This window comes from Haliotis cracherodii, unplaced genomic scaffold, assembly GCF_022045235.1.
Source record: "Haliotis cracherodii isolate W230 unplaced genomic scaffold, xgHalCrac1.p SCAF_4, whole genome shotgun sequence".
In the NCBI taxonomy this organism is placed as follows: Eukaryota; Metazoa; Mollusca; class Gastropoda; order Lepetellida; family Haliotidae; genus Haliotis; species Haliotis cracherodii.
This window is the reverse complement of record NW_027266297.1, coordinates 41,852,801-41,880,365: the sequence shown is the minus strand read 5'-3', so window position 1 is coordinate 41,880,365 and position 27,565 is coordinate 41,852,801. Positions and strand designations below refer to the sequence as shown.

At 40.3% G+C, this 27,565-nt stretch overlaps 1 protein-coding gene across 1 annotated transcript in view; it reads left to right on the top strand.

Moving 5' to 3' along the window:
* The window catches only part of LOC139480317 (laminin subunit alpha-like), a 100,065-nt gene that overhangs the window by 60,485 nt on the left and 12,015 nt on the right, over nucleotides 1-27,565 (top strand). The window contains exons 42-65 of the mRNA XM_071263370.1: nucleotides 457-637; nucleotides 5,152-5,289; nucleotides 6,464-6,615; nucleotides 7,286-7,390; nucleotides 7,544-7,655; nucleotides 8,105-8,275; nucleotides 8,883-9,079; nucleotides 10,197-10,313; nucleotides 10,767-10,924; nucleotides 12,446-12,584; nucleotides 13,494-13,587; nucleotides 14,104-14,220; nucleotides 14,384-14,569; nucleotides 18,031-18,182; nucleotides 18,426-18,590; nucleotides 19,481-19,611; nucleotides 20,237-20,384; nucleotides 21,160-21,284; nucleotides 22,015-22,355; nucleotides 23,584-23,677; nucleotides 24,208-24,325; nucleotides 24,901-25,047; nucleotides 25,821-25,966; nucleotides 27,099-27,284. Of these exons, the coding sequence (XP_071119471.1) occupies nucleotides 457-637; nucleotides 5,152-5,289; nucleotides 6,464-6,615; nucleotides 7,286-7,390; nucleotides 7,544-7,655; nucleotides 8,105-8,275; nucleotides 8,883-9,079; nucleotides 10,197-10,313; nucleotides 10,767-10,924; nucleotides 12,446-12,584; nucleotides 13,494-13,587; nucleotides 14,104-14,220; nucleotides 14,384-14,569; nucleotides 18,031-18,182; nucleotides 18,426-18,590; nucleotides 19,481-19,611; nucleotides 20,237-20,384; nucleotides 21,160-21,284; nucleotides 22,015-22,355; nucleotides 23,584-23,677; nucleotides 24,208-24,325; nucleotides 24,901-25,047; nucleotides 25,821-25,966; nucleotides 27,099-27,284 (3,620 nt within the window). The remainder of the gene's footprint in view (nucleotides 1-456; nucleotides 638-5,151; nucleotides 5,290-6,463; nucleotides 6,616-7,285; nucleotides 7,391-7,543; nucleotides 7,656-8,104; nucleotides 8,276-8,882; nucleotides 9,080-10,196; nucleotides 10,314-10,766; nucleotides 10,925-12,445; nucleotides 12,585-13,493; nucleotides 13,588-14,103; nucleotides 14,221-14,383; nucleotides 14,570-18,030; nucleotides 18,183-18,425; nucleotides 18,591-19,480; nucleotides 19,612-20,236; nucleotides 20,385-21,159; nucleotides 21,285-22,014; nucleotides 22,356-23,583; nucleotides 23,678-24,207; nucleotides 24,326-24,900; nucleotides 25,048-25,820; nucleotides 25,967-27,098; nucleotides 27,285-27,565) is intronic.

The window sequence follows — 27,565 nt, the reverse complement described above, 5'->3', positions numbered from 1 at the left end:
GACCAAATAGAGAAATGATGTTTTGTTTAAGAACATAGAGAAATAATATTTTGTTTAAGAACATAGAGAGATAAGAACATAGAGATAATAAGAACATACAGAGATAGTTTTGTGTCGAGGACCAAGTTTCACAAAGGGATTGTACTACAACTGAAGTAAGCATGACATATCAATGTTACAGAATGGGTGTTACGACAGTTGTAACACCATGATGTCTTTGTGGAATGAGGCTCTTGATGATAACTGGAAGGAAAGCAGAATCAAAGAGAAACTAAAAGAGTAAATAATATAAGATAACAATATGTTAAGTGATGCCAAAATATGGTACAATGTAGTCAAATCAAGTAAAGCATTGTTCAGATTTCCTTATTTGCCTGAACAGCGAGGTAAAATCTCTATCCTAGATATCTATTTGACATATTCCCACCCTGTGTTATGTTTTTGCTCCACTTGCAGCCTTACACATGGGGGTTTGAATACTGTACTGGGTGCAACCGCTGTGATTGTGGGTCTGCCTCCATCTCCCCCCAGTGTGACCTGAGGACTGGTCAGTGTGAGTGCCAGCCCAATGTCCTTGGACAGAAGTGTGACCAGTGCCAGCAGGGCTACTGGAACTATGGTTCTGCAGGATGTCAACGTGAGGACATAAACTGTTTTTATATTGTTGATGTTGTCAGTGCATATTTCATGGGTATCAAATATATGTTCAGCTTTCACACTCATCCACTGTCTTCTTTGGGCAGCACACGCTCATATTTTCACCTGGTATCATCACTATTTGATTGTTATTCAAAAACACATGTATGATCAGAATCATGTGCAAAGGACATGCCTTTTAGCAGAGATTTCTATTGATTATGTAAATGATTTCAGTGCTTTTCTAGAAATTTTCACTTTTATGCCTTGAAATACCAAAAAGCCCCTTCATCTTCACTTCTTGTAAGGTTTGTCATTAAATATTTATTTTAGCTTATCCTCGAAACCTGAACTGTGTTCCCAGAGAACTTGCACACCAGAAACACATGATCAAGCCCGGTTACACATCACTCTCTCAATTGTGCAACAACAGTATCGTTGGGGATAATTTCCTGAGCATTTGTGATCCAAGCCTTCCTATCAAAGCTTCCTGCATCCCTCAGTACTGTACTAAAGAGCGGAAGTGTAGTTCCTGCTCTCCTTTCGGGGGAGATACATTTGCAGAATATGTATTTGCAGTACAGAGGAAGAAGATGGACGGTAAGAGGGGGGGAATCATCTCAAGCTGCATCATCCCTGAGCTGCGTCATCCTCAACACCACACCGACATCCTTTTCAGAGAAAGATAGAGAGCTAGACTTTCTTGCGGGAATTATTTACAGTTAATACCTGCAACTGCTTCCCTGGGTAACTGAAGTGTTTGACACCCCTGTAAAGGGTACAACCAGGCCAAAGAAAAAATATTCTGCTGCTGCCTGCATCATGAAGAAGAATTTACAATCGCTGGCAAAGAAGAAGAATCCTTCATCAACTTCATCAAATTCAATACTGACAAAAAGTAAACATGTCTGAGCTTATGTGAATATCACAAAGTAGACTGATGCCGCTGACAATGGGTCTTCAAAGCCTGCATCCCAACATGCAAAGACAACATCAGCATGCAGCCTTCGTGCAGTCCTGAGGGTTCACACAGCCTCAAGGGTTCATGCAGGTGTTCATGCAGCCTCAAGGGTTCACACAGCCTCAAGGGTTCATGCAGGTGTTCATGCAGCCTCCCTACACTCAGAAGGCCTTCACACCGCAACCTATCTACACTGAGGTGCAGACTTTCATGCAGCCATCAGCCCTTTCACAGGCACCCTCTAGTGGACAGCTACCTTCCTTCACACATCCTGCCAGGTTTATGCAGCCTACTATGGACCCAGACATAGTCACCAATGTTACACAACAAGTTTTACTTGCAATGAACAACATCACACTTTATTTAAGGACTCCAATCAGCATACACCATCTTCATCTTCCTCTGCAGAGAATTTGCAGACTTCCCGCTGTTCATCTTCAGCTCCAAACCCTAGCACTTCATTCCTTTTACAGGAAGAAGACATGTTTGAGCCACTCTTTGAAGAAGAGTAAAAATCTACAGATCATACCTCCGTTTATCCACATCATTAATTGCAGATAGATACTTATCTCATCACCATCTAGAGAGTTGTCACCGTCAGATATGTTCACCCTTTTTTTCTTGGCGCAGCAGAGATTGACAAAGGTAATACTCTTATGTCTGATTTGAAGTGTAGATTCTACCAAATGGATGATAAAAAGTTATCATAACTTGACACCACTACAAGATGATCCTTCTTCATGATCAATGAGGCAATGCTTAAGGATGTTTCTCTCTGCATTGATTGCTCAAAAGAAAAGCCAAGAGTTCATCTCAGGCCACATAAGCTCTACGTCTGCCAGCCTTACGCTTTTACGTCGGCAGGGCCTCATAACTTACTCCCTTTGATCAGACCTATATGCAAAGCCTCTTCTTTTTCAGACAAGGAGGCAATCCAAGATTATGAGGACCAGATGCTGATTAAGTCAGTCCAGATGATGAATTCTATGTAGTCTGTACAAAGAACACAGTTTATAAGCATATTCTCCGGCATCCAAAGGGCTAAAGACAGATGTTATTCCCACAGATGGGGGAAGTCAACTTCTCTTCGTAAGTCACAAGACAAAATCAAGTAACCAATCCATACAAGAAGGCGGCACAATCATCTTATAAGCATCGATATTCAAGACACTTGCCTATGTCCCCATTCATCCTACCTTTCCAGTTTGAAGGACAACATTACCAGTGGGCAGTCCTGCCCTTTTGAATTTCTATGTCTCTGTGGTTGTTTTCTCAGGTGACCAAACCAATTGTAGATTTCATACTCAACAAGGGGATACGCAGCACATTCTACATGGGAGACGGGATTCAAGCACATGAAGTAGTCCATCTACTCGGAGATTGTATTCTAACATTATTAACAGAGACTTAGTGGTCTTATCAGTTCCCGGGCGGTCGGGTAGCCTAGTGGTTAAAGCGTTCGCTCGTTACGCCGAAGACCCGGGTTCGATTCCCGACATGGGTACAATGTGTGAAGCTCATTTCTGGTGTCCCCCGCCGTGATATTGCTGGAATATTGCTAAAAGCGGCGTAAAACAATACTCACTCACTCACTCACTTATCAGTTCCCAGAAATCAGACCTCACTCCATCACAAGACCTCAAATTCTTGAGAATCCAATTCCTCACAAGGAAAAATTTATTCAGGTGGTTGGTGGACAAAGATTCAAAGCTATCTACAGGTTCAACTAACAGTCAACGACATTTGTCTCACCAGTTCCAGACCCACTAGCTTGAGCCGACGACGCCCTGGTGATATTTTGGGAAGGGTGACACACTTATGTGTTCTGACCACCAGCCCTAATACCACTGATTATTCAGAAAATCAGACAGACCAAATACCTATTACTGCTTTTGATCACGATTTACTGGCTGACTACAACTTGGTCCCCAGAGCTCGTCATGTTTCCAGGGATACCAACGGTTAAACTCCAAAACTGGCAAAACCTTCTTCATCCTCATATCATGCAAGTTCATCAAAACCCAGATGCTTACGAACTTCACGTATGTAACATACACTGTTCAACCTTACTAGATATTACTAGATTAGCAGATCTACAACGAATTTATTAGATGATAGATGAAACAGCTTTGAACAGTTTGTGACCTATAAACATGACCTATGAGTATAAAGGTTTTACAGCAACCAACACTACCCTACCATAAGTAGCAGAATTCCTTTGCCATTAGTGAAGTACAAAGAATTTCAAAGGAGGCTCAACATATGTTGCAGCAATTAGTTCCATGGTTACAATGCATAACAGAATCAAGTTCACCAAAGTGGTCTTACATCCTTGCTGAAGATCAGCAGAAGATATTCAGAGCACCAGTCTGAGATCTGAATGTGTGGCTCTACCACCTCACCAATAAAGCGAATGAATGCTTACAACAAGCTGATTTTGAACATCTAACTCAGAAGACATTATTTCTACTAGACTAGAATGTCTGAAATTCATGAATCGATTTCTCACATACTTGACTTGACGGCGGCCATAATGCATCAGATTTTATCCCGAAGAATCAGCCAGACAGATTCATATTCCACCACTTTTGTCAGTTCTAGGGTCTGAGGACACCTTGGATTTATCCATTTTAAGCTCTATGCATCTCCCTGAACAGATCAGGCCCCAGACGTCAAAACTTAAGAAGGTTGTTCATTCCGTTATCTAGGATAAATACCACAGAAATATCCAGAACAAACATTTCCTTCTGGATGAGAGCAGTAGTCCTCAGAGCCTATAGAGTGGCAAGGCCAGCCCCCTTCAACCTCCAATCGACATGAAGTGAGAGCCATAGCATCTATCCTTACAATTATGGAAGGCTGTTTGTAGAGATCGGATTCGGTTTTTGCTTACCATTACCTTTGATTTTTCTGTGTGGATGTGGCTGGAATTCACCAGCTTAGTGGTCGCACAACAATTAACTATGCCTAACAGAAGATAGGCCTTACTACCAGAAAACTCATCCAGTATTCATTGAAGTCTGGTTACTGTCCCATCAAGTGAGAGAGTGATGAGTAAACCTGCTTGGACATGTGCTTCTGTTGTGCATGTGCAGTATAGGGGTGCGTTTGGGTTAGATGTTTTCTCTGTTCTCCAGGAATACAGTTCAGTCCACTATCTTTCAAAAACGATTAGAGATAAACAATAAGTATGAGTCAGGATAAGTATAAATAATATTTTTAGCCTAAAGTATACATAATTTTAGGGATAGTACACTTTAATGCACTGATTCTAATTCATGCTTTTGTTTTCTCTGATCAGTGCAATTCAATATTAATTCAAGCCATATCATCACTTTATTTCTTCAAATATTTATCAGAAACAGTTATGATTATTGCTATTTTGGAATCTTTCAAAATGAAATATTGCCTTGAATATATATTATTTGGATTATTTAGGCCCTAGGGTTCATTACCATTTGTAAATGCTCATACAGGAAGATACCATCCCCAAGAACTTGACATACAATGGAACCATGACATGATAGATACATTTACTGTTGGGCTGTTTTCAGGCTGTGAATGTATGGGAGATGGAGCTGTGACCTGCGATGCTGACACTGGGCGGTGTCAGTGCTTGCCTGGTGTCACTGGGGAGATGTGTGACAGGTGCTTGGATAGATGGGTCCTCATACCAGAAGTTGGATGTCAAGGTATTGCATCTTCTGTGTGTGAAATTAATATCTTTCCCTGGCAGCTGTGTATTCATTGTATTTTGTGATTATTCTTTGTAAGTTGCAGGGAACTGCAGATTATCATGGTATTCAAGGGGCAGTAAACAATTACAGTGGTCCCTCGCTACAACGCTACCAATGGGGTCCAAATAATTGGTGGGCGTTATACCGAGGCCGAGGCGGGAGAGCGCGCTCGGCCAATCTCATGATCTTCGCCTTGTCTCGCACATTGCAATGATACAAGTTGTTTACCGTTCATAGTGTAAAAATATATATCCATTATGTTTCAGCCGTTTGTTATTATTTACAAGCCTTAATTGTCACATTCAATCTGAATGTAGTCTACCTGCATGAGAATATCGATCGATAATGGTAGTAACAGACGCTCATAACGAAGAGCCAATCACAATTCATTACACAAGTACAGATTGTTTCAGTGGCATTGATTGGTCATGTTGCTTAAAATACGGAAAACGAGTTTTTGACCAGCACTATGCACATTCATACACATTCATACAAATTCATACAAATATAGATACACATTCAAGCCAGATTAATTGGTTTGATACGGTTACTTGATTCGAATCAAAAGGAATGACTGCCGTGTTGTGACAGCAACTACATGTGAGTTGACAGTGTCGCCTCAAATTGGATTCCCCCTAATAAAGAATATAAACTTCGCTTGTGGTTCTCTTTTATTGCATGCATGCGCTTCTAAGATGAAAGGATGTATATTGTGAAAAGTTAACTTATAGAACAATCCGGGACTTGCCGTGGATGTTTTCAAACAGATTATTTGAACTCCATTCAGCGATAAACGGTTGATTATGCAATGAGAAGCGTTATGTGCAATTGAACAATGAACAACAATACAATCATGTCTGTGTAAAACTCTCAGTATTAAAAGTGTACATAAATTTTGGGAGCAATGCGTTACCGTGAGTAGTAACCGAGATAGCGCTTTATCGAAGAGCACAATAGCGAGGGATCATTGTACCAATGAAAATGAGGGTCAGGTATCCAAAATATAGGTCCAGGGTACTCAGTGTTGAGAAGCGCAGGGTCATTTGTTTGTGTAAACAAAGAGAAAACTATCTGAAGCACTGACCATTTGTGATTAGCCTGAATAACTACTTGTGCCTTATGTTGTCAGAATGCGGCTACTGTGTTCATCTTCTGATGGATGACCTTGACTTCATGGACAGGAACGTTACAGTAAGTCGGCGCACGCTGGCTAGTGTATCTGTGGGAGTTGCTGCCTTCCAGAAACTGTCCGACATCAACCAGACCATTGCTGACCTCAGGGTAAGAAGCTTGTTTCCTGCCGTGTTATCAGACAACTAACTGCTGGTGGATAAACTCTGCCATGGTCTTGCATGAGGATGTAATCCTACTGATTCTTGTATTTGTTTGTTTGCTGTTTAATGCTGCACTCAGCCATATTCCAGCTACATGACACCGGTCTGTAAATAATCATGTGCATCAATCCAATTGGGATACAATTGGGATACAATGACATGCATCAACCAAGTTAGCGATCCCAAAAGTTGCCTTTTTACAGCAAGCATGGGTTGCTGAAGATCTTTTCCTCCCTGGATTCAATTCTTGTGAATTATGCAGCAATGATATTGTGAAGGGGGTGAGGGCAATAGTATGATTTGGATTTTTTTTTATCTAGGTAAAAGTATTAAAGGATGTTCTAGCTCTTTTAGAACTAAACTAGTTGGTCTTAAGTACAGATTAGTGGTCAAGTGTGCCATGTTAGGCCTACATGCACCCATTGTAGCCTGTTATTTTTCTCCACATTAAATTTCATTGAAACATTCTAGTATTTACAACACCACAAAGTGAAATAGAAACCTTATGTCCCACATATTCTTCATATGTAACCATATGATATAACTAAAATACTGTTGAAAGAAGTGCTAGAGCAAACTCATTCACTCAAATTGAAATCCTGCTTCTCTGTTGTCAGCCTCAAGTTCGCAACCTGTACAAGAACACAGATCCCATCGATGTCACCCCGTTTGTGGACGAGATTGAAAAACTAGGAGAAAACGCAATGACAACTTTTAATCGAGTAAGTATCTCTTTGAATTTTTAATTGTAACTTTGTTAACTTAGATAAATAGATTACCAGTTATACAAAAAGGCATTCATTGCACAATGACTTGATGGTTAGCAAGATGGACAGATTCCGCTATGTTCTACAGTGACTGTGTCTTGTGTTCAGGCAGTGACTAGTGTGGCGGAGGCTAAAGCCCTAGAAGGTGAAGTGGACTCCCTGCAGACAGATGCCTTTGACATAGAGAGGGTCATCGCTCATAGCGCTCAGGAGGGCAGTGGTAAGATGCTTCAGCAAATAATACCGGGATTTATGTTGAGTGTTCATTTTTCATATGTAACGCTTCAAAGATACTTTCTTCTTTGATTGTAGAAATGTGTCAAGACTTTGATAGAGTAAGCCAATGTTAGTGGCTGACCTGCTTGAAAAAAACTTCATATCACCCTCTTTAAGAGCTGCAATTTGATGGGTGGAATGTTATTCTCCATTGCTTCTAATGTCACCAAGGCAGATGTATGTTGGGGTTCGTTGTTTTCATATCGAAGGTATGTTTCTATATCAGTTTGCTGTGAAAGATTCAGGAAATAAGGAAGAAGAGTGAATACAATACCTTGTATGATGAAGCATATTAAAAATATTCCTGAGAAATGAAAAGTGGTAGGAGAAAGTTTGATAGACTTAAGTGAGTGTACCTGTGTAGAGGTGTTGTGAACTGCGACTTGGTTTCAGCTGCTGTGACGGACATCAACCAGGTATTAGAACGTATCCTGGCCGGAATCCAGGTGGCCAACATTGAAACATACATCCGAGAGGGAGAACGCATCTTGCAGGAGATTGTGTCCAGAGACTTTAGCCCCAGGAATGAATCTGCTCTCATGGAACTGATGGAGGCACAAACGGGTATGAAGAAGATGCACTTTAGAAATTAAGCCATTCAATTCTTTATTCAGTGTAGCCAGCAATATTATGGAGATTGATCTTGTTGCTTGTGAAGTGTATAATGTTATGAGGAAAGACGTAATGATGTGTGGATGGAGCAGTCTCAAAAATGGAGTTCAAGGTCAATGAAGAACTTTATGGAAACACAAATGCAAATTCCATATACTTTGGGAAGTTAAAAGTATTTTGTTAATTTGTGTGGAAATTTGAATGCTCAGATTTCTTGTTTTATCCTTCACTCGTACTGTCAGTTTACTTCACTGAGTTATTTGGTCAGAAATGTTCAAGTTATTTTGACAAGTACTGAAGACTCATCTCAATGTTAGTGATCAGTAACAGGTCATTGTCACTGAACATGATCTATATAGCTGGCTGTTATTATATTTTAAAAAATGATGTTCCTGACTTCAGTACATGGTCTGAAGCCTATTTCATGTGTCCCCTTCCATGATATTGATTGAATATTGCTAAAAATGTACAACTATTCTCTCTTCAAATGGTCTAAATGTTCCTCAGTTGAAATCTCTAAACACATTGTACACCACCCCTGCTCTATTCCCTGTTTCAGCCCTGAACCGGTCCGATCAGCTTCAGATGGCCGCAGCAGTGCAGCTGGAGCTCCTCACCAATATCCGGGACAACATCACTGATGCTGAGGCTCGATACAAGGATCTGCAGAATAATACTCTTTTCTCTGACATTGACTCCAGGAAGGCCCATGAACTTTATGATCAGTTGAAAAACAATGACCTGGCAGTACTACTGGTTAGTTTAACATAAGTTTGATCAGATATACACCATTTATGCCACGTTAATCACTTATTTATGACTAAGCGTCACAAGAGTTTGTTCAACTTTTTAACGTTAACATGGAATGTGCCATACTGTTTAAGTATAGCCACGTCTGTTGCTACTGGGCTAGGCCATGTTAATTGACATATCTACTTGTACTAGGCATTGTCATTGCTGGGATTTGCATTTTTGGGTCTTCAGGGATAGGTTTACATCAGGGCTGGCTGTGCCAATGTAGCTTAGATTCAAAACATTGCCATCATGTTGTATATTTAGATAATAACCTACTCAAAACTCAGAATTACAGGTTATCTGTCAAGAGTGAATGAGCCTTTGGCCATGACTTAGAGCTTTCATTCACAAGTGACAGATGATCCATAGTTCTGAGGTATTCAAAATACAATGTGGAGCTTCTATTTTCGATTACTTTTTTGATGTTGATGTCCATTTTTTATATATTTGGATTGATATTCAATTTCGTCATTTTTAACCATACACACGCAATTGAAGTCATTTTTCTACTTATTTTGATATTTGTCATCCTGTTTTCAAAATAGTGCGGTTTGTGTGGGCAGCTACATTACTAGCATCAATGCATGTGTACCCATGCTTCGTGTTCATTTTAGGCCACGTCATGGCACTCTTACCATGACTCTTTTTCTTATTACTCCAAAGCTTCAATTAGGGTTGGCGTCTCTTCATATATTGGTCATGGCCATTTTAACAGATAAAACAACAAAAATACAGTATGAAATGTCAACCCTTCCAAGAAACTTCATAGAAGGCAGCCTGTTATTAAGATGACATAATCAATTTGTGACATGAACAATGGATGACATCATGTCATCTTTTTCTCAACAATGAAGCACTGACATCATATGGCTTCAACTGACCAATCAGCATTGAGAATTGCGAAAATGCACATTCGTAAATATCAGAAAGTTATTCCACATAATCATTCTACAATACAATATTTTGTTGCTCTGTATGTTATATATAGACATTCTGTATATTTAATGTAAGGTTACATAGCATTTAGTCACCTATTTGGAGATAGAAGTGATGTGCAAGTAAACAAGTTTGTTTGCAGGAAGACATTAAAGACATCCATGCATTGGAGAAAAATATAATTGGCGTGTTGGATGATGCCAATGAGATGATTAGTGGTGCGAGAGATGCACTCAACAGGAGTGAGGATGCCTTTGTGGTAAGTAAAACCATTGTGCACCTAGTGGCTGTATACTTTCATTAGACTTATCAGTTATTTGTGTCACATTTTGTAGTTAGGAAGGAAGCTAACTTTGGAGCTTTTGGCATAATACTTAACCTTTTCATTGAAGACACCATGAAACTATTTCCAGTATGGCAGAGGATTCTCAAATCCCCATCCATGTAAAATCATGAGATGGGAATAAACATATTTAGTTTTGTCCTTTTGCCCCTATATCACAGTGTTTGCATTGTGTTTCAAAATAACGGGGTCCCCTGTGATAATCATATAAACTGGATGCAATAGCATTATTAATAAAGGCTACCTTGTTGAAGTAGATGTGGGCTCCATTGATGCTCACTTGATGATGAAAAACTGACAGAACATGTCATCTGAAAGGTATCAATAAGCACCATCATCCATTAACAAAAGGAGAGTGTTTCTGTTCAGGCTCTACAAGATGTGGCAGGCCAGTTGGATACAGCCTTTGTCGGCATGACCGAGTCGCAGGGTGCACTGACTAACAAGCTTCAGAAGCTGGAGCCCTTGGTGAACCAGAGCATGCAGAAAGCAGATGACCTCGAGGACCAGGCTGAGGCCCTTGACCAGTGAGTTGACTCACACCCCTGATTTTATTACTGTGCAGGTCCCTGTTCCACAAAGCGATCTGACCACCGCAGCTAAATCTATGTCAAGTTATGGAAGTTACAATCACCTTTGTTCAAAGATAGCTTTGTGGGAAAAGGTCCTCAACAGTTGCTATATTATGCACTCTATTCTGCCAATACACTTTAATCACATCTAACATGCAGTTAACAGATTTAGGTGTTGAAAATGCAATGCAATACGCAGTCAATCGTGCAGTTATTATACCCCCGACAAAATGTCTGGGGTATGTAGTTATACCAAGGTTCCGTCCGTCCATCCATCCGTCTGTCCATCTGTCCGTCCGAAAACTTTGTCCACGCGATTTCTCTTAAACTATTCAGTGGATTCATCTCAAACTTAGTACATATAATCTGTGTCATATGGAGGGTTGCAGTCAAAGGAAAAAAATTGTTTTTATTAATTTTCCAATTTCTTAATGAATTTTTCAAACCCTAACGATATCCTCGCTATTTAATTTGAAACTACTGACACACTAGGTGGGTCGGGGTATAAGTGAGCCATGCTCACTTTTTTTTCTTGTGGTGATTAGTATTATAATCAAGTCATGTTAATTAGACACTTGTTAATCCATTAATCGCCTCTATCCAACACTAATGATGGGAACCGATCAAATCAGTGGTATTTTGAAACGTTAAACTGACTTTCTCGCACTCCGACTCCAACACACCTTTTAATTTGCAACGAATTACCAAAATCACTCATCAGTCTCGTTAATTTGACACAGTGATCAGCGTACTCCATTATCATCTCCCAGTGAGTACACAGCCCCACGTTTAGATGCGAGAAGAGTCGGCTAGTACCTGCATATTACAGTGGCTGCAGAGATAAACTTGCTTAACAATAAACAATTAATGCTTTAAATAAACAAAACAGGATTAATCACATGCTTAGATTACCTCAATCTCATTAATATCGGATACAAGTTCTCGCTACCGCTGAAGACAACTCATTACAGGACACATCAGAACAACCTTTTGCGAGCTTTGACCAATGAAATGACTAACAGGAAGTCAACATTAGCCACTAAGAAAGCAGCTTTTTGAATCAGTCATACAGCTCGTACCAGATATTTTGTGTTAAGCAGTGGAGGTTGCATGATTAGAAAACATTCTGCTGACAATGTAACATAACAATATGAATATTTCATTTTTATTACGTGTTTGAATCGTTATCTATCCTAGAGTTGTCCGATTTTCGGTCACAAGCGTTGATACTACTTAATTATTATTTTTTACATACTCTGACATAGTCAACCAACGATGTTGATTAAAGGGACATGACTGTAGATTACTAATATAAGTAAGGTATGGATCTCAGATATTCCTAAATGACTCAATTGTCATGTTTGCCTGGAAGGCATTGTACTATAGATATGTAGACTCGGTTGTGTGAAGGTATCAGTTGCACAGAATGTGGCGAATTTGAAGTGATGTGATGCCTTTCTCTGACTCTCCGTCCAGGATGTATACAGACACAAGGCAGGTGGCCGCTAATGCTGTCCAAGCTGCCAATGCCTACAAGGATATAGTGGATGCCATCAACAGTGCTGAAAAAGCTTCTGCCAGTGCAGAACAAGATGGACAGGATGCTCTCACCAAAGTTCGTTGTCCAAATCCTTTTGGGTCTTTTTGCCTGCATTTCACTATACAGATGATACCTGTTAAGATCCCGTGGGGAATAAGTCTTTAATATCTGGTTGGGAATAGGACTTCAGTATCCATGTAGGGAATAGGTCTTCAGTATCCGTGTAAGGAATAGGTCTTCGATATCCAGTTTGAGAATAGGTCTTCAGCAACCCATGCTTGGTTTAAGAGGTGACTAACAGGATCTGATGGTCAGGCTCACTGACTTGGTTGATGCATGTCATTGTATCCCAATTGCATAGATTTTTACGTCAATCACTGGATTGTCTAGTCTAGACTTGATTATTTACAGACCGCCTTCATATAGCTGGAATATTGTTGAGTGCAGCGTTAAACAACAAACAAACAAAACACTGTGCAGATTTACATCCATTGTGGGTTCGAATCCAAATAAAGCCTTGTGTTATATTTCTTGGTTTGTCAGGACCATACCCATACCTGTGGGTTTCACTAACTTGGTAAGTGTCCAAGACCTGCATCACTGTGGGCTTTCCGCCCACATTAAGCCGATATGCTGTGATGTAACTGGAACACTGTATAATGCGGCATTAGCCCAAGCTCAGTAACTGATTAGGATGGGTGACTACCGGTGATACTTTGACTGTATCGGGATGTCCTGTGAGAGCATTTTACTATCTGTCAGATTCTTAGCTACCTATACAAGATTACTGGAGCATTTTATACATCCACTCAGACCTTTATCATGCTATGTCATACTTGCACTCATTTCTTGAGTAATATTCCTAGAGACTAATTTTTTAAACCTTTTTTTCAAGGTTACTGTGATAATACATTGTGTGTGCGTGTGTGTGAGTATGAGAGTGAGAGAACACTGTGGATTATCTCGTTGATCTCTCCTTTCCAGTCCAGTGGTGTTGGTGACAAATCTGCCAAGTCCAGGGAGGGCAGCATTACACTCTTCGAATCGGCAGACATTGCCAATAATTATACAAAGAACGGTACTTCTAAACTCTTGGATTTTTTCGTGTAAAAGATAGGAAATACTCCAAACTAAAATACACATTAGGGAGTGGAATGAGTTGTTATTGCTGAGTATTACAACAGGATTTAATGGTGGAAAACTGGTTGTTAAGGAATTTTGTTTCTATGACTTTGAAGAGCCCCTGGAAACAGGATTGTAGCTTCTATGAGGGTAGCTTATATAATGACAAGTATCCCTCATGCTAAGATTTGGCTTGTACCTTGTAGAGATTCAATCATACATTTTCACAATGAATATATGAAGTAATTTCGATAAATGGTTATATAGAAACTAATAATGTATCCATCAAAACATGTACTGAAGATTTCTCGTCACTATATGGCTGAAATATTGCCGATGTGACGTTAAATTTTAAATCACTCACTATACTGAAGATTTACTTTCAAAGCGGCATGTAGGACTTTGTTGAACTGGGTGTATTTTTAAAGTAACATAGCATGAGGAGATAAGGATGAGGCTGTTTTGTTGACAGACCTGCTTGATAGACTGAACAGAGCTGTCACTGCCACGGCCAGCCTCGATCTGATGATTTTGAAAACAGAGGAGGACTTGGATGAAGTTACAGCTGCTTTTCGCGACCTACCTTCACGTATGTAATCTTCATGTTGAGACTGTAAATTACTTTGTAAATGGAGGTAGGCTAATGGTAAAAGACCTTTAGAAACAGACAAAAGATCAGGATTTCCTGATGTGTTCATTTCTGTGTGTACCATATGTCTATGCTTAGCTTACAATACTTTACTTTACCTCAGGTGATTCTGGAGATCGAGCTATGAAGGTGACGAATGAATCATTGGATGCTAACTCTCGTGCTGGAGGTGCGCAGGAGCGCGTGAAGTCAATCCTGTTCCTGCTGCCTGAAGACAAGAGCAAGCTCGAGCAGCTCACCAACCAGAAGTTTGCTACCAAACGGCTGTTGGAGGGGGTTCAGAAACAAGGTTGGAGACATGACAGGTCACCAGGAGTGACAGAACCCCATGAAACCTCCGTTTCTGAAATGTGTAAATTCACTGAAATGTGTAAATGTGATCCACCTAGGTATTTTGTGTATTTTTTACTTATCCTGCATTACTCCTTAATGCATTCACTGCTTACCTTCCGACCAAAAACCTGGGACAGGGCACCGGCGATGGTCTTGGGTAAAGATAAATAAACTGTTCCTGAATCCCTCTTTTATACCATGCCGTCACCGTCCCTGTAACCTCACGTGACCTAGGTCACCTCTTCACATCACTGCCTGTGGCGCTACAGCTAGGACGTGTACCAGCAGAGCTCTCGTTTGGGATTTATTTAGACCTTTAGTTTTTGTCTACTATTCTAAAATTCCTCTGTGACATGTGATGTATTCCATTCATATTACTTTCAACATGTTGTGAAGTTGTATGTGATTTATTTAGGCGTAAAAAGACTTTGTCTTTTTTCCCGCCACGTGCTACCTGTACCCTGCCATTTTGAATTGTGTTACAATTGTTTGCCTGCCAGGGTAGTCAATTTGTTTACAATTCTCAGCTATGTATGTATAACATATTTCATGTGTGTTTGAATACTACCAGCTTTGAATACTACTAGCATTGAGTTGCGTATATACAAATCATTGAATACACTTTCAACTTGTTACAACATTTGCCGTTAGATTACTGTCTACAGCAGTTTTTCCAGACCCTTTTCATCAAAGTATCTATATTGCATAACTGATGCTTGCGTGTTGTACTAATTGTCGTGGAAAAAAATCTATGAAAGATCCTCATCCACGTTGTTTTACATGTACGCAAATTTGTGCTCCAAATTCTAAATGTGTTTTTTGTGTAAATCTCTCTCCAACGTGTTTTACAAGGTATAGGCAGGTCACAAACATATTTTGCAGCAATCCCATCGTGAGACTAGGAAGATCACAATTGCTGATTAGCGAGGGACAGGATTCGGTCATTACGACGCAACCTTTATCATTGACGGGTAATATGTTGGCTGTTACTGTGCCTAAGTGCACGTTCCGCCGAAATCCTCTAATCCAGAGGATCTTGTGAGTATTATAATTGACCCTAAATTGTAGTCATCTGAGAATTCTACATCTGCTAGATCTGCGAACAGTGCACCTGTGTCTCAAGATGCTTTGTCGGGGGTAGCGCAAACCAAAGCCACACACATGCCTACACCATTGAGCACATCCCCGGATGTCAAAACATTCTGTCTGATGCCTTATCGCATGGAAACTTCACACAGAAGCATTTCAGTTACTGCTTTGGAAGTTCAGGCAACCAAACATTGACCTGTTTGCAACTTGCCAAAATTACCAACTCATGACGTATGTTACCGGATCTGAAGGCTTGGGCGGTGGATGCGTTCAGCATTCCTTGGGAAGGACTAAAAGCGTATGCCTTTCTGCCGCCAGTCTTACTTCCCAGGGTAATACAAAAGATCAAGGAGACAAGGACACTTGCTCTGACTTTGGTCGATCCTTTGTGGCCGGTGAGAGGGTGGTTCGTCGAGCTCAGAAATCTAGCAGAAAACGATCCACTACCCCTCCAACAGTGGTCCAACCTACTTTTCCATCCTCACAGCAAATTGCCTCACCAAACACCAGACAGGTTTAGTCTGCACGGTTGGTTCATCTTGAAAAGGTGTTAAGTTCAAAGGGCTATTCGGCATGGGCAGCAAAGGCTTTAACGTTAGCTCATCGTTCCTCTATGAGAAGCCTTTACGATGACAAGTGGGGATCATTTGAAACATTTTGCAAGGCAAAAAGTCAAGACCCTACTAATGCGTCACATCAGTTTTTAGCTGAATACCTCCTACATTTGTTTACCCAAAGACACTTGAAAGGGAGCACGATTACTACGTATTTGGTTGCACTGAACTCAGTGTTGGCCGTTCCGGATAATAGTAATATGACTGAGGTCCCAGAACAACAGGCCTTATTACGTTCATTCAGGCTTGAGGATCAGAAGACCAAGGTCCGCCCACCTGCATGGGATTTGAACTTTGAGGTTTGCAAGGGCCCCCCTTCGAGCCCCTCTATGCATCCTCTTTTTATGACCTCACCAAGAAAACAGTGTTTCTCTTGGCGTTAGCCACGGTGGCACGGGTGAGTGAACTACATGCGATCGACATCACCCGGGTTCGTTTTGAGCATGGAACGCTCGGAGCGGTGCATCTCTGGTTGTGCTGGGATTTTATTGCTAAGAATCAATTACCAGGCAAACCTGATCGTTCCTTCACCATTCCACTATTATCAAAGATTGTAGGTAGGGAAGATGAGGGTGAACTTATAATATAATGTCCGGTATGGACAATGCGAATTTTCATCCACCATTCCAAGACTAGGCGTAGTTACAGGAAGCGGTTATTTATACCCGTATCTGCTATGTCCATGACCGAAGTCAGTCGCATATCTCTATGGTTACGTGCAGTCATCCTTCAGGCCTATTCGATCACCAGTTTGGATCCGCCAAGAGCGATTAATCCTTATGAGATCAGGGCACTAGCCTCTACCATGGCCTTACACAGCAATTGTACTATTAAAATAATCATGGAAGGATATTTTTGGAGGTCCGACACAGTTTTCGCCAGTCATATTTTTGTGATGTGACTCAAGGACGTCAAAGGTGTACGGAGTTTTGGGCCATTGGTTGCAGCTCAGCAAGTTACCAACCCTCCACGCAAATAATGAATTCGACCTATACATAGCCTTTCCGTTTCTGGTGCAGTCGATCAGATTTCGCCAGTGGAAGAATATTAGACAAGCAATTGTCCACAGGGCTTAATTTTTCTAGTAAGTAAAGATTTGGCTGATGAGCTATATGTCTTTATTACTAAAGATGTATAGGGAACTACTCTTAAATTCCTATGTGCAATGGTTTTTTTCACATAGATAGAACCTCCCTTGCCTTCCCACTTTGGCTTCAGAAACATCATAAGTATGTTTTTCAAGCTTTAGCTACAGGCAGTGATGTGAAGAGGTGACCTAGGTCACGTGAGGTCACAGGGACGGCGACGGCATGGTATAAAAGAGGGATTCAAGAACAGTTTATTCATCTTCACCCAGGACCATCGTTCTTTTTGTCACAGTGTAAGCAGTGAATACATTAAGGAGTAATGCAGGATAACTATACAAAAAGCACTAAAATATTTAGATTTTACTAAATCACTAGGAGGAGATATTTTTAGATGAAGAAAAAGATTATTTTGTGGCTTATGTTAATTGTGTTTGTGATTGTACTTGTATGGTGTCATGTTCACCTGATTAACCTCTGGTCCAGGCCAGATTACATGTTACAGGCTGTGATAAGAAAACAATGCTACTGACTACGGCTAAAAGGGACTTTCACTGTCTCCCTTACTACATGCATACATGTAGGCATTTGACACTTTCTTAGCATGGAGGATTGAAAAATTGTTTCAGTGAACAGTGCACGAGACGTCCGTCGTCTGACCCTCCTTCTAACCCCCTTGGGAGAGCAGGCTCGCAACATGACAGGCATCAGCAGCAGGGTCAACATCAACATGGCGCAGCTCAAGGAGAAGATAGCACTGGCCAGAGACGAAGCTAACAGGGTAACAGTCGTTGCAATAATGATCTCGCAACATTAAATCAACAGAGAATTATCCTTTAACTGGACAAGAATTTTCCTTCAGCAGGACAATATTTCTTGGCAACATTCAGAAAATTATGATGACAATGTTATCTCAGATTAATTGTGTCTGGTTGAAATTTGTGCTATCGTTTAAGCATGTAAATAGGAGAGCACAGTAGTATCTTTTGTTAGAATTTGGTTATGGTTGTGCTTTATTTTACAGATCCGAGTTGGAATCCGATTTGTGGGCAACACAAGTCTGACACTGCGTAACCCAGCCAATCTGGAGCAAGCAGGATCCTACACCAAGATCTCCCTGTTCTTCAAGACCACCCAAGAAGATGGTTTGCTCTACTACATGGGAGGAGACCAGAGATCAGGCAGACAAGTAAGTTGAGTGAAGGTTGGATAAATACTGAAATGTTCAATCAGTGCACGACAAACCATGATTCTTTGAAATAGGGCTGTTTTTGACAGTTTGATTACCGGTAAGTGTAAATGTTACTGTAGAGCTAGGTTCAAATGACCAGTAACATCACAAAGACAAGTCCCATCTCTTTGAACACTCTTGTACCGAGTTGACAGCTGCATAGTCTGTATAAGATTGCCTTCAATTAATTGATAATGAATTATTCATTAGATTTTCTCCCCACCTGCTTCACTACAAACACTGAGTCTTATTTATTATTGTCTCCAAATATTGGCAAAGAAAATCACTGTTTTTCTTCTTCTTTCTTTCTTTCCTTCTGTCTTTCTTTAAGTAAGAAATATACCATATTCATAGTCCTTCCACACCCATGAAGATTCCCAGTTAGAATTGGTCTTCAGCCAGCCATGTTTGCCATAAAAGCCGACAATGCTTGCCGTAAAAGGCGACTATACTTATTGTAAGAGGCGACTATACTTATTGTAAGAGGCGACTAACAGGATCAGGCCTTCAGGGTCACTGACTTCGTTGATGTATATCATCATATCCGAGTTGTGTAGAACGATGCTCATGATGTCAGTCTCTGGATTGTCTGGTCCAGAGTTGATTATTTACAGACCGCCGTCATATAGCTGGAATAATGCTGAGTGTGGTGTTAAACAACAAACGAACAAACAAACATTGTCCTACCAAGCATACACACATTATTTGAATCACATTTATTGACAGTCAGTACACGCATATGCTTTGAACAGTTTGTTTAAACAATTACAAAAATATAAAAATATGTCTCACTTTTCTAAATCTACTAATTAGTTAATTATGGCCTAAGATTTGTGATTTTGTTTCAGGACGACTACATTGCCCTGGAACTGGTGAAGGGCCAGGCTGTGTTCCGGTTTGACCTTGGGTCTGGTCCTGCCACCATAATCAGCCCTGAAACCTACAACGATGGCCAATGGCATCAGCTCACCGCCACAAGGTCAGGATAAGTTTCTCTGCCCCATGGGGGTATTCCGGATTGGAATAGGTCCCAAGCAACCTTTGCTGAATGTAAGAGGGGACAAAATGGATTGGGTAGTCAGACTCTGTGCTTGGTTGATTGCATTTCATCATACCCCTATGGCGAAGATTGTTGAACATGATATCAATCACTGGATTGTCTGGTCCAGATTTGATTATTTACATGCTGTCATCACATAGATGGAATATTGATATGTGTGTTGATAAACAACCAGGATAAGTTTCTCATGTCATTTAGTAAATGTTCAACCTATTCCCACACAATACAAGACTACTGCTACTTATTAATGACATTGTAAATAGCAGTTCTGTTTTTCTATGACAATTACTTTTTCTTTTTGGTTATAGAACAATAAGCACTATTCTGTCCCATCTCCTGTCGTATGTTTGTGGAGACAAACTCTGATGTTTGCTTTTATATGTATATCTATAGCAGATTTTTCCTTGATATTATATATTGCTTATGTCAACAGCAATCTTAACTATCTTGTCTTAGCCTTTGTAATCAGTTGCGCTACAGTTCTAAGGTGCTGCTGTTTTGTTATATGTACACAATATATATGGGTTGAGTCTCTTGTTTTGAGGATTGGCAAGACTGGCTACCTGAAAATCCAGACAGACAAACAGGAGGACGACAATGTTGAGGGCACATCTCAGGGGACATTCACAGTACTGGGACTTCACCCTGCCACTGCAGTCTTCTATGTGGGAGGGGCACCAACTGGAGTAATGGTAGGTGGTCTCGAATATGTGAAAAAGATAATCACTGTATGTTGGAAATTTTGATTTGAAGGATTTATTGCAACAGATAAACACCACATTTTAACTTATCCTGCATTACTCCTTTCTTTTGACAAAAAAACGATGATGTGTGATGTCCAGCTGTGGAAGATTTGACCCCATCACAGAGCGCCCACATGACCATGGGAATAGTGATGACATTACGTATATTAACATTACTGACAAGTTGGATACAATAAAATTGTCCAGCTCCTTAGTTCATCCTGTTTGGTTGTTCATTGTGAATGAAATCTATGTTAATTATCTCCATCATCCAGTTGGTGTTTTCACATTCCACCATGTATTGTTATGCCTGTATATTAAAATGGGTTCCAGCGTGCGTGCGAAATTGTTTCTTGAGCATAACTCAGAAACTGTGAAATAGTTCCGAACGAAACTTTGCATGTCTATCAGACTCATGCTAAACTGGTGCCTTTTGCTATTTACAAATTTTTGAAATTTTTATTTTTTTCGTTACCATGGCAACAAGTTGGACGGTGGGCGGTGTTCATTTCAAGAGAGTAACTCAAAAACTGTTAAATACCTTCTTACAAGACTTTCCATGTCTACCAGGCACATACTGAACTGGTGCCTTTTGCTACTGAGGAATTTTTATTTTTTGATATTTCCATGGCAACAAGTTGGATTTAAGTTTTAATATAGGTTAGGGTTCACTTACGGAGTATAACAAATTTAACTTTTAAATTGCCACTTTTGTGTCTTGCAGCTCCCAAGTAGCATTAATGGAAGGAGGTACATTGGTGTCATGGAGGATCTCAAGTTTGATGAGCAGTCTCTTGGTCTCTGGAACTTCATTATGGCAGAGAACAACTATTATGGAGAGAATGAAAGGTATTTGGCAATTGTACATGCATTTACATAGTGTCAAGGTAGTTTGCTTTGCTCTGGATATTACTATACAGTACAGTGGTGTACATAGATTAGCCTGGAAGATTAGCCTGCTGGATGCTTTGGGCATTTTCATGAGGATGAATAACCTGTATGATGCCTTTGGCACGAAAGGTCCTACATTACATCTAATGAAATATCATGGAATGTTGGGTGGCCTTAACAGCACACTTCTGGTGACCTGTGAAGATCCGGGGTAGAATAGGTCTACAGCAACCCATGCTTGCCATTAAAGGCATCTATGCTTGTCGTAAGAGGCGACTAAAGGGATCGGGCTGTCAGGCTCGCCAATTGCGTGGATCGATGCTCATGATGTCAATCACTGGATTGTCTGGTCCTGACTTTATTATTTACAGACTGATGTGATATAGCTAGAGTATTGCCGAGAGTGGCGTTAAACAACAAACAAACAAGACACACTTCTGGTATTAATTCAAACTTCCAACTCCTAAATGTGGTTGGCAGCTGTAGCTGAAGTATTTGCTGAAACAAGACCCATCATGCTCATTGAGCAAACAATGAGGTTGTCCATTAAATAGCCTCACAAGAAAGATTATCACATTTGACAGATGTAACTTAATTATCATGCTTCTTTTTGCAGGCAAGTATCTGTATCTTAGGTCAACCATGAGTGAGCCTTCTTTAACATTGCTCTGCATATTGTTTTTTTCAGAGATGTGATGAAGAGTGTCAGCTCTAATGGTTTGCGGTTCAATGGCAAGGGGTATGTAATCCTCAGCAAGGCAGCTCTTGGACTTCGGCCAGACAAAACAATCGATGTCATTCTCAAATTCAAGACATATGCAGAGAATGGCCTCCTGGTGTACATGGCCGATGCCAAAAAGGACTTTCTGTCTCTGGAGCTCCGGGATGGCAAACTCTTCTTTCAGTTTGACCTTGGCAGCAACCGTGCTGTTCTTATGGCTGACAACAAGTTTAATGATGGGCAGTGGCACCAGCTACAAGCCAGTAGAGTCAACAATAAGGGACTGCTCAAGGTGGATGGAAAGACAGGTCAGATTTGTGTGAATGTCAAGTCACAAATATATGATTTTATTGTAACCAGCAGTGCCGTAGTTTGAGAAGAGTAACAAATCCTTTTTCTTGCACTTTCTGTTTTCAGTATGAATCAAAGCATTATGCTAATCATATAAGGCTAAAAAGAGAAAAGAGAAAGAGAACTATTAATTTTCCCGGAAACACTTTATGAACATTGGCTGGATGACTCTGTTATTGGTGGTTTCATTATTTTAAATAGAGGAACCAGCACGTAAGAACTACCACTATATTGTTGTAGGACAACTTTGTAAACGATTAACAGGGAATTAAAAGAAATTCTACCATCTATATGGCTCTAGTTTCATTGGTCAGTGGTTTCAAATCGCAGTAACCACCTTTGACTGAAACATTCACTTTGACAGTCCCATCTTTGCAGAAGTTAAAATTTGTTGTTCTTTGTCAGCCATCTTCATTAGACATTATAAAATATATACTATTATAGGTTACAATGATCAAAGTATGTGTGGCATTATGTTTTGGACAAAAGACAATATATAAATCAACGAAAAGAGTCTTATTTGAAGTTTTAGTTTTTCTTTGTTCAATCTGAGAACCCGCTCAAAAGATTGAACTTAACCCATGCTGCAGCACTCACTATCTTGGCTAACACCAAGTTCGCTTTTAATTTAGTCATGGTAAAATGGAGATAGACATACCATGTTTTCTATGTAGAAATGGGCTACATGTGGATGTAACAATGCTAAGTTCAACATTTCAAATGTCATTCAAAAATATGTTTATCTCCTAAGGCTAAAAGGAATAAGTCTTGGTTCTCAGGCACCGCCTGCATCATAAAGTTTGCCGCATGTTTTGTTTTCAATTCCATTTTTAAAAACAAACAAATACCAGTCAAATACTACATTCCAGGATTTTACTCATTAAGGAATACATTTATATAGGGAGGCCGTTTCTCGGGTTGATTGTACACAACTGTTCATTTGGTCACACAACTGTTTACATCCTAGTTTGAACAACAACAAAAAAGACAAAAAAAGACACCCCCCGCCCACCCGCACTATATTTTCAATAACCATTGCCTGAGAACCAATTCTATTATTTGTTTAAGCCTAATTAAAAGATAAATGAGTTATTCAGACTTCTCATTAGGTTAAGATCTGATTGTTTGCAATTTATAAGGTGTCAGACAGCATGATTTTTAGAGTATGCTATGTTCTATCCACAGTTGACCAAGGGGATGCTCCAGGTACTCTCAAGCAGCTGTCCATATCTGATGACATCTTCATAGGGGGCTACAACAAGATCCTTGTACCCACAAAGTGAGTGGCACTCCCTGCAGCTTAGCACACGACAACTTCCTGTTATGAATTATATGCCGATCAGGTCACAATGGCGACTTTCGGAGGGGATTTAACCTCTGTGTCTTCTGCTTGTCCAAAGGGGGACAGATGGCCCAGTTATCCGAGGTGCCATAATTTGTTGTGCTGAATTGCGTCTCTCAGGCATCCCTGATTTGCCTTGATTATGTTACTTCTTTTGTCAGAGCCATATGTCATGATATAACTGTTTAATGCAGTGTTATGCCCAAGTGGGTCACTGGGCTTGGCATAAGTCACGGAAAATGGCATTGGGGATAAGTTTCAAACAGAATCCACAATAGTGAGTGACAGTCCTTGACTTTTATTACAAATACAATATGTCACCTGATGACTCACATAGCATTTGATGTTCTTGGGCAAACATAACAATCAGTACTTAATGTTGAAACAGGAGATTATTAATTGAGCATATTTAGAGATATGACCTGTTTTAAATTGAAGTTAGTTGCAAGTGTTATGATATATTTCAGTGATGTATCCAGTATAGGCTTTGATGGGTGTATAAAGGACATCCAGTTTGGCACCCAGACCTGGGACTTGAATGACAACAAGAGAGCGATAGGAGTAGCCAGAGGCTGCCCAGAACAGGCAAGTACACAGACAGCTTGGGCCTTGGACCAAGGCTGTCAGCTCGAGAGCACGTAAATGGTACTTTTGATAGTACTGAAGAATAGATTCAAGGTGTGACTCGAGGTAATCGGCTTCAGTAGTATCATGTGTGTAACTGCAGGTGCGGAATGCCATACAAACATCCCCCGTGAAGATCTGGGTCAGAATTGGTCTTCAGCAACCCATGCTTGTCGTAAGCGGCAACTAACAGGATCGAGTGACGTGGTTGATGCATGTCATCTTATTCCAATTGCTTGGATAAATAGTCATTATGTCAATCATTGGATTGTTTGGTCCAGACTCAATTATTTACAAAGTGACATCATATCGATGGAATATTGCTGAGTGTGGCATTAAACAACAAACCATGCAAGCCTAAGCCTGCCACCATGTACGGCCATTGACATTTCTGTGGCATATCTACCTATACTAACTATGTTTCAACAGACTACTTATGGTAATTCAGGGGTTTCGTTTTCTTTTAATGAACTTGGTCAGCAAGAGGAGAATGTAGATTGTGTTTATCATTATATGTGGCTTGTGTTTACCTGCAGATTGCCCGAGTGGCCTCCTTCACGGCTGACCGCCGGGGCTTTGTTGCTGTTTCCTCCGAGAGTATTGGGCAGATGTTTGACATTACATTCAAGATGAGAACATTTGAAAATGAAAGTCTTATACTTTACGCTGCTAGTTCCGACCAGGTGAGCTGTCACTCTGATAATCAACAGTTTATCACAAGTTCAGTATAATGTTTGATTACACAAGTTCATCTTTGACTGTAGGGACATTTCAAAAACAGTATTAAAAAACACAATTGTCAAGAAAATTTGTTTTAGTGATTATTTTTTTCTTTTTAAACCCCCCAAAAGAAACTGGTACAGTAACTTATTCTGAGAAACCACAATGCTCTTGGGAGATGAATCTTTCCTGAATGATAATAAGACCACCAATTTTCTTGAGGTGTAGCATTTTCATTTTACTATGGCAGTTGTATATTCAAGGTAAACAAAATTAGAAAACAAATGTGAATTTTTACTTGGGTATTTCCTAGAATGACTTACCTTCAGAAGGTCGTCTATGGGTGGCCATTCGAAAATCAAATAAAAAAATACAAAGTTGAAATGGCGTAAATTATGGTCATTATAGTCAAATGTTACGAATAAAGAACAAATATTGCAAATAAATGTAATTATTTACATACGAATAATGAACACAAAGAACAAGACAATACCAATGAACAACTCGCAAACAGTAGACATCATATGTAAAGAAAGAAGAATGTGTACTAAAGAACCACGGTGCACAAAAAGGACACCAAACTACTAATGGACAAAGTTGACAATAAAGAATGCCAGATGGCACTGCAATTAGTAAAACATTCTGAATTCCACCCTGTATACGATAAATGCATGTTGAAGTGCTCAATCTGTTATGTCAATTCTCATCACACACAATTACATGTGTTCTGTTTCAGTCCAGTGCATTTGCTGTAGGCATCGTTCAGGGCAGAATTGTCGTGACAGCTGACCCAGGTGGGGAAATGACCACATTCAAGAGCAAAGTCAATGAATACAGCGATGGCAAGTGGCACTATGTCTCCATAATGAAGAGTGGACAAAAGTAAGTAGTGGTATACATACCACTGTATATTCAAATGTGCTACAGTGCTCCAGCAACAAGGGGAAGCTGCAGTTTCTTCCATTTTGGTCATATATTAATATCCCCAGCCTAATAGGGTCGGGGGAGTACAGTTATGCCAAGGAATTCCACCCTTCCGTCTGTGGGGCCTTCTGAGGATCTCTAACTTGAAACCCTCAGACGATCCTTTAGTGATCTCTTGAGACAAGTTACCAAACTCTTGTATTTCAAGGACCCAGCATCTTCCCGAGGCACGGGAGTTAACTGTAAAAGTCCAGTTTACACCCTTGCCGAACTAGGCTGGAATTTCAGAGCTTGATCGTAGCGCCACCAGTGGCTATTACGAATTATGTCCCTTCTATGTCTCTCCTTTTGACCAATCAGATTCCACCTCTCATATCACTTGCAATTTCTTCAAGCAAAATGGCAGTGCCATGTCAAGACGATTTGATCGATAATCAAGATCTATATTGTAATAAAACGTGTCTTACTTTGCGAAGAGCGTCAAATCACGTGAGCACCTTGATTAAAAACATGAAAAGATTTGGAAAATATCAGACACAAAGTGGATGGTATACATCCTTTGCAAATCGACCAAAATCTGCACATCATTTTATGAACCAGATGTCTATTTTGTTAGTCCACCCAAAATATACCTCAACAATTCCAGCTTAGTTCAGCAAGAGTTGAAATTGGACTTTTATTGTCAGTTAACTCCCTTGCCTCGGGAAGATGGGGACCCAGGTGACAGGTGGCTCAGTCATCTAAGCTGCCACCATTTGCTGTGTAGATTTGTGCCCCTTTAGCATGCCACAAATCTATGATGTGTGTTTGCATCCCATATTTGCCCTGATTGTTTGTATTTTAAAACCAAGCTGTGCTTGTTGTAAATGCCTCAGACCTGCTTCAGACTTTCTTCCCACATTAAGGTGACACGCTGGGTTGTAACTGAAATACTGTACTGATGGTGCTAAACCTCACTCACTCACTCACTCACTCACTCACTCACTCACTCACTCACTCACTCACTCACTCACTCACTCACTCACTCACACTCACTCACTCACACTCACTCACTCACTCACTCACTCACTCACTCACTCTTCTATTTCAGATTAACCATGAACATTGATGACCTGGAGATGGTTGATGCACCTGCGGAGGGCGACACCATGGACCTGCTGACAGAAACACCACTGTACTTTGGTGGTTTGCCCCCACAATACAACATCAAGCCGGGCATGGCACCAACCACTGCCAGGTTCATAGGATGCATAGGAGATGTCACAGTCAATAAACGGTGAGCGAGAATGTGGAGTAGTACAGCAGACACATGTGTGGGGAACATGGGTTTATTGAGTGTCTGAAGGGTTTCACATCATGTTCAGAATACAGCACAGCAGTTACAAAAATAGGATTTAGTGATACCATTTTAAACACATGACATGTTTAATTTCAAATTGAGAATAACAAAACTTTGACCTTAAAGTTGGTCCGAGGGTGCTTATTGGAGTAGGGTCCTTACCGTATTTTCTTGAGTAAAGTGCACACTTTTAAAAAAAACCCCACAGCTTTGTAGAA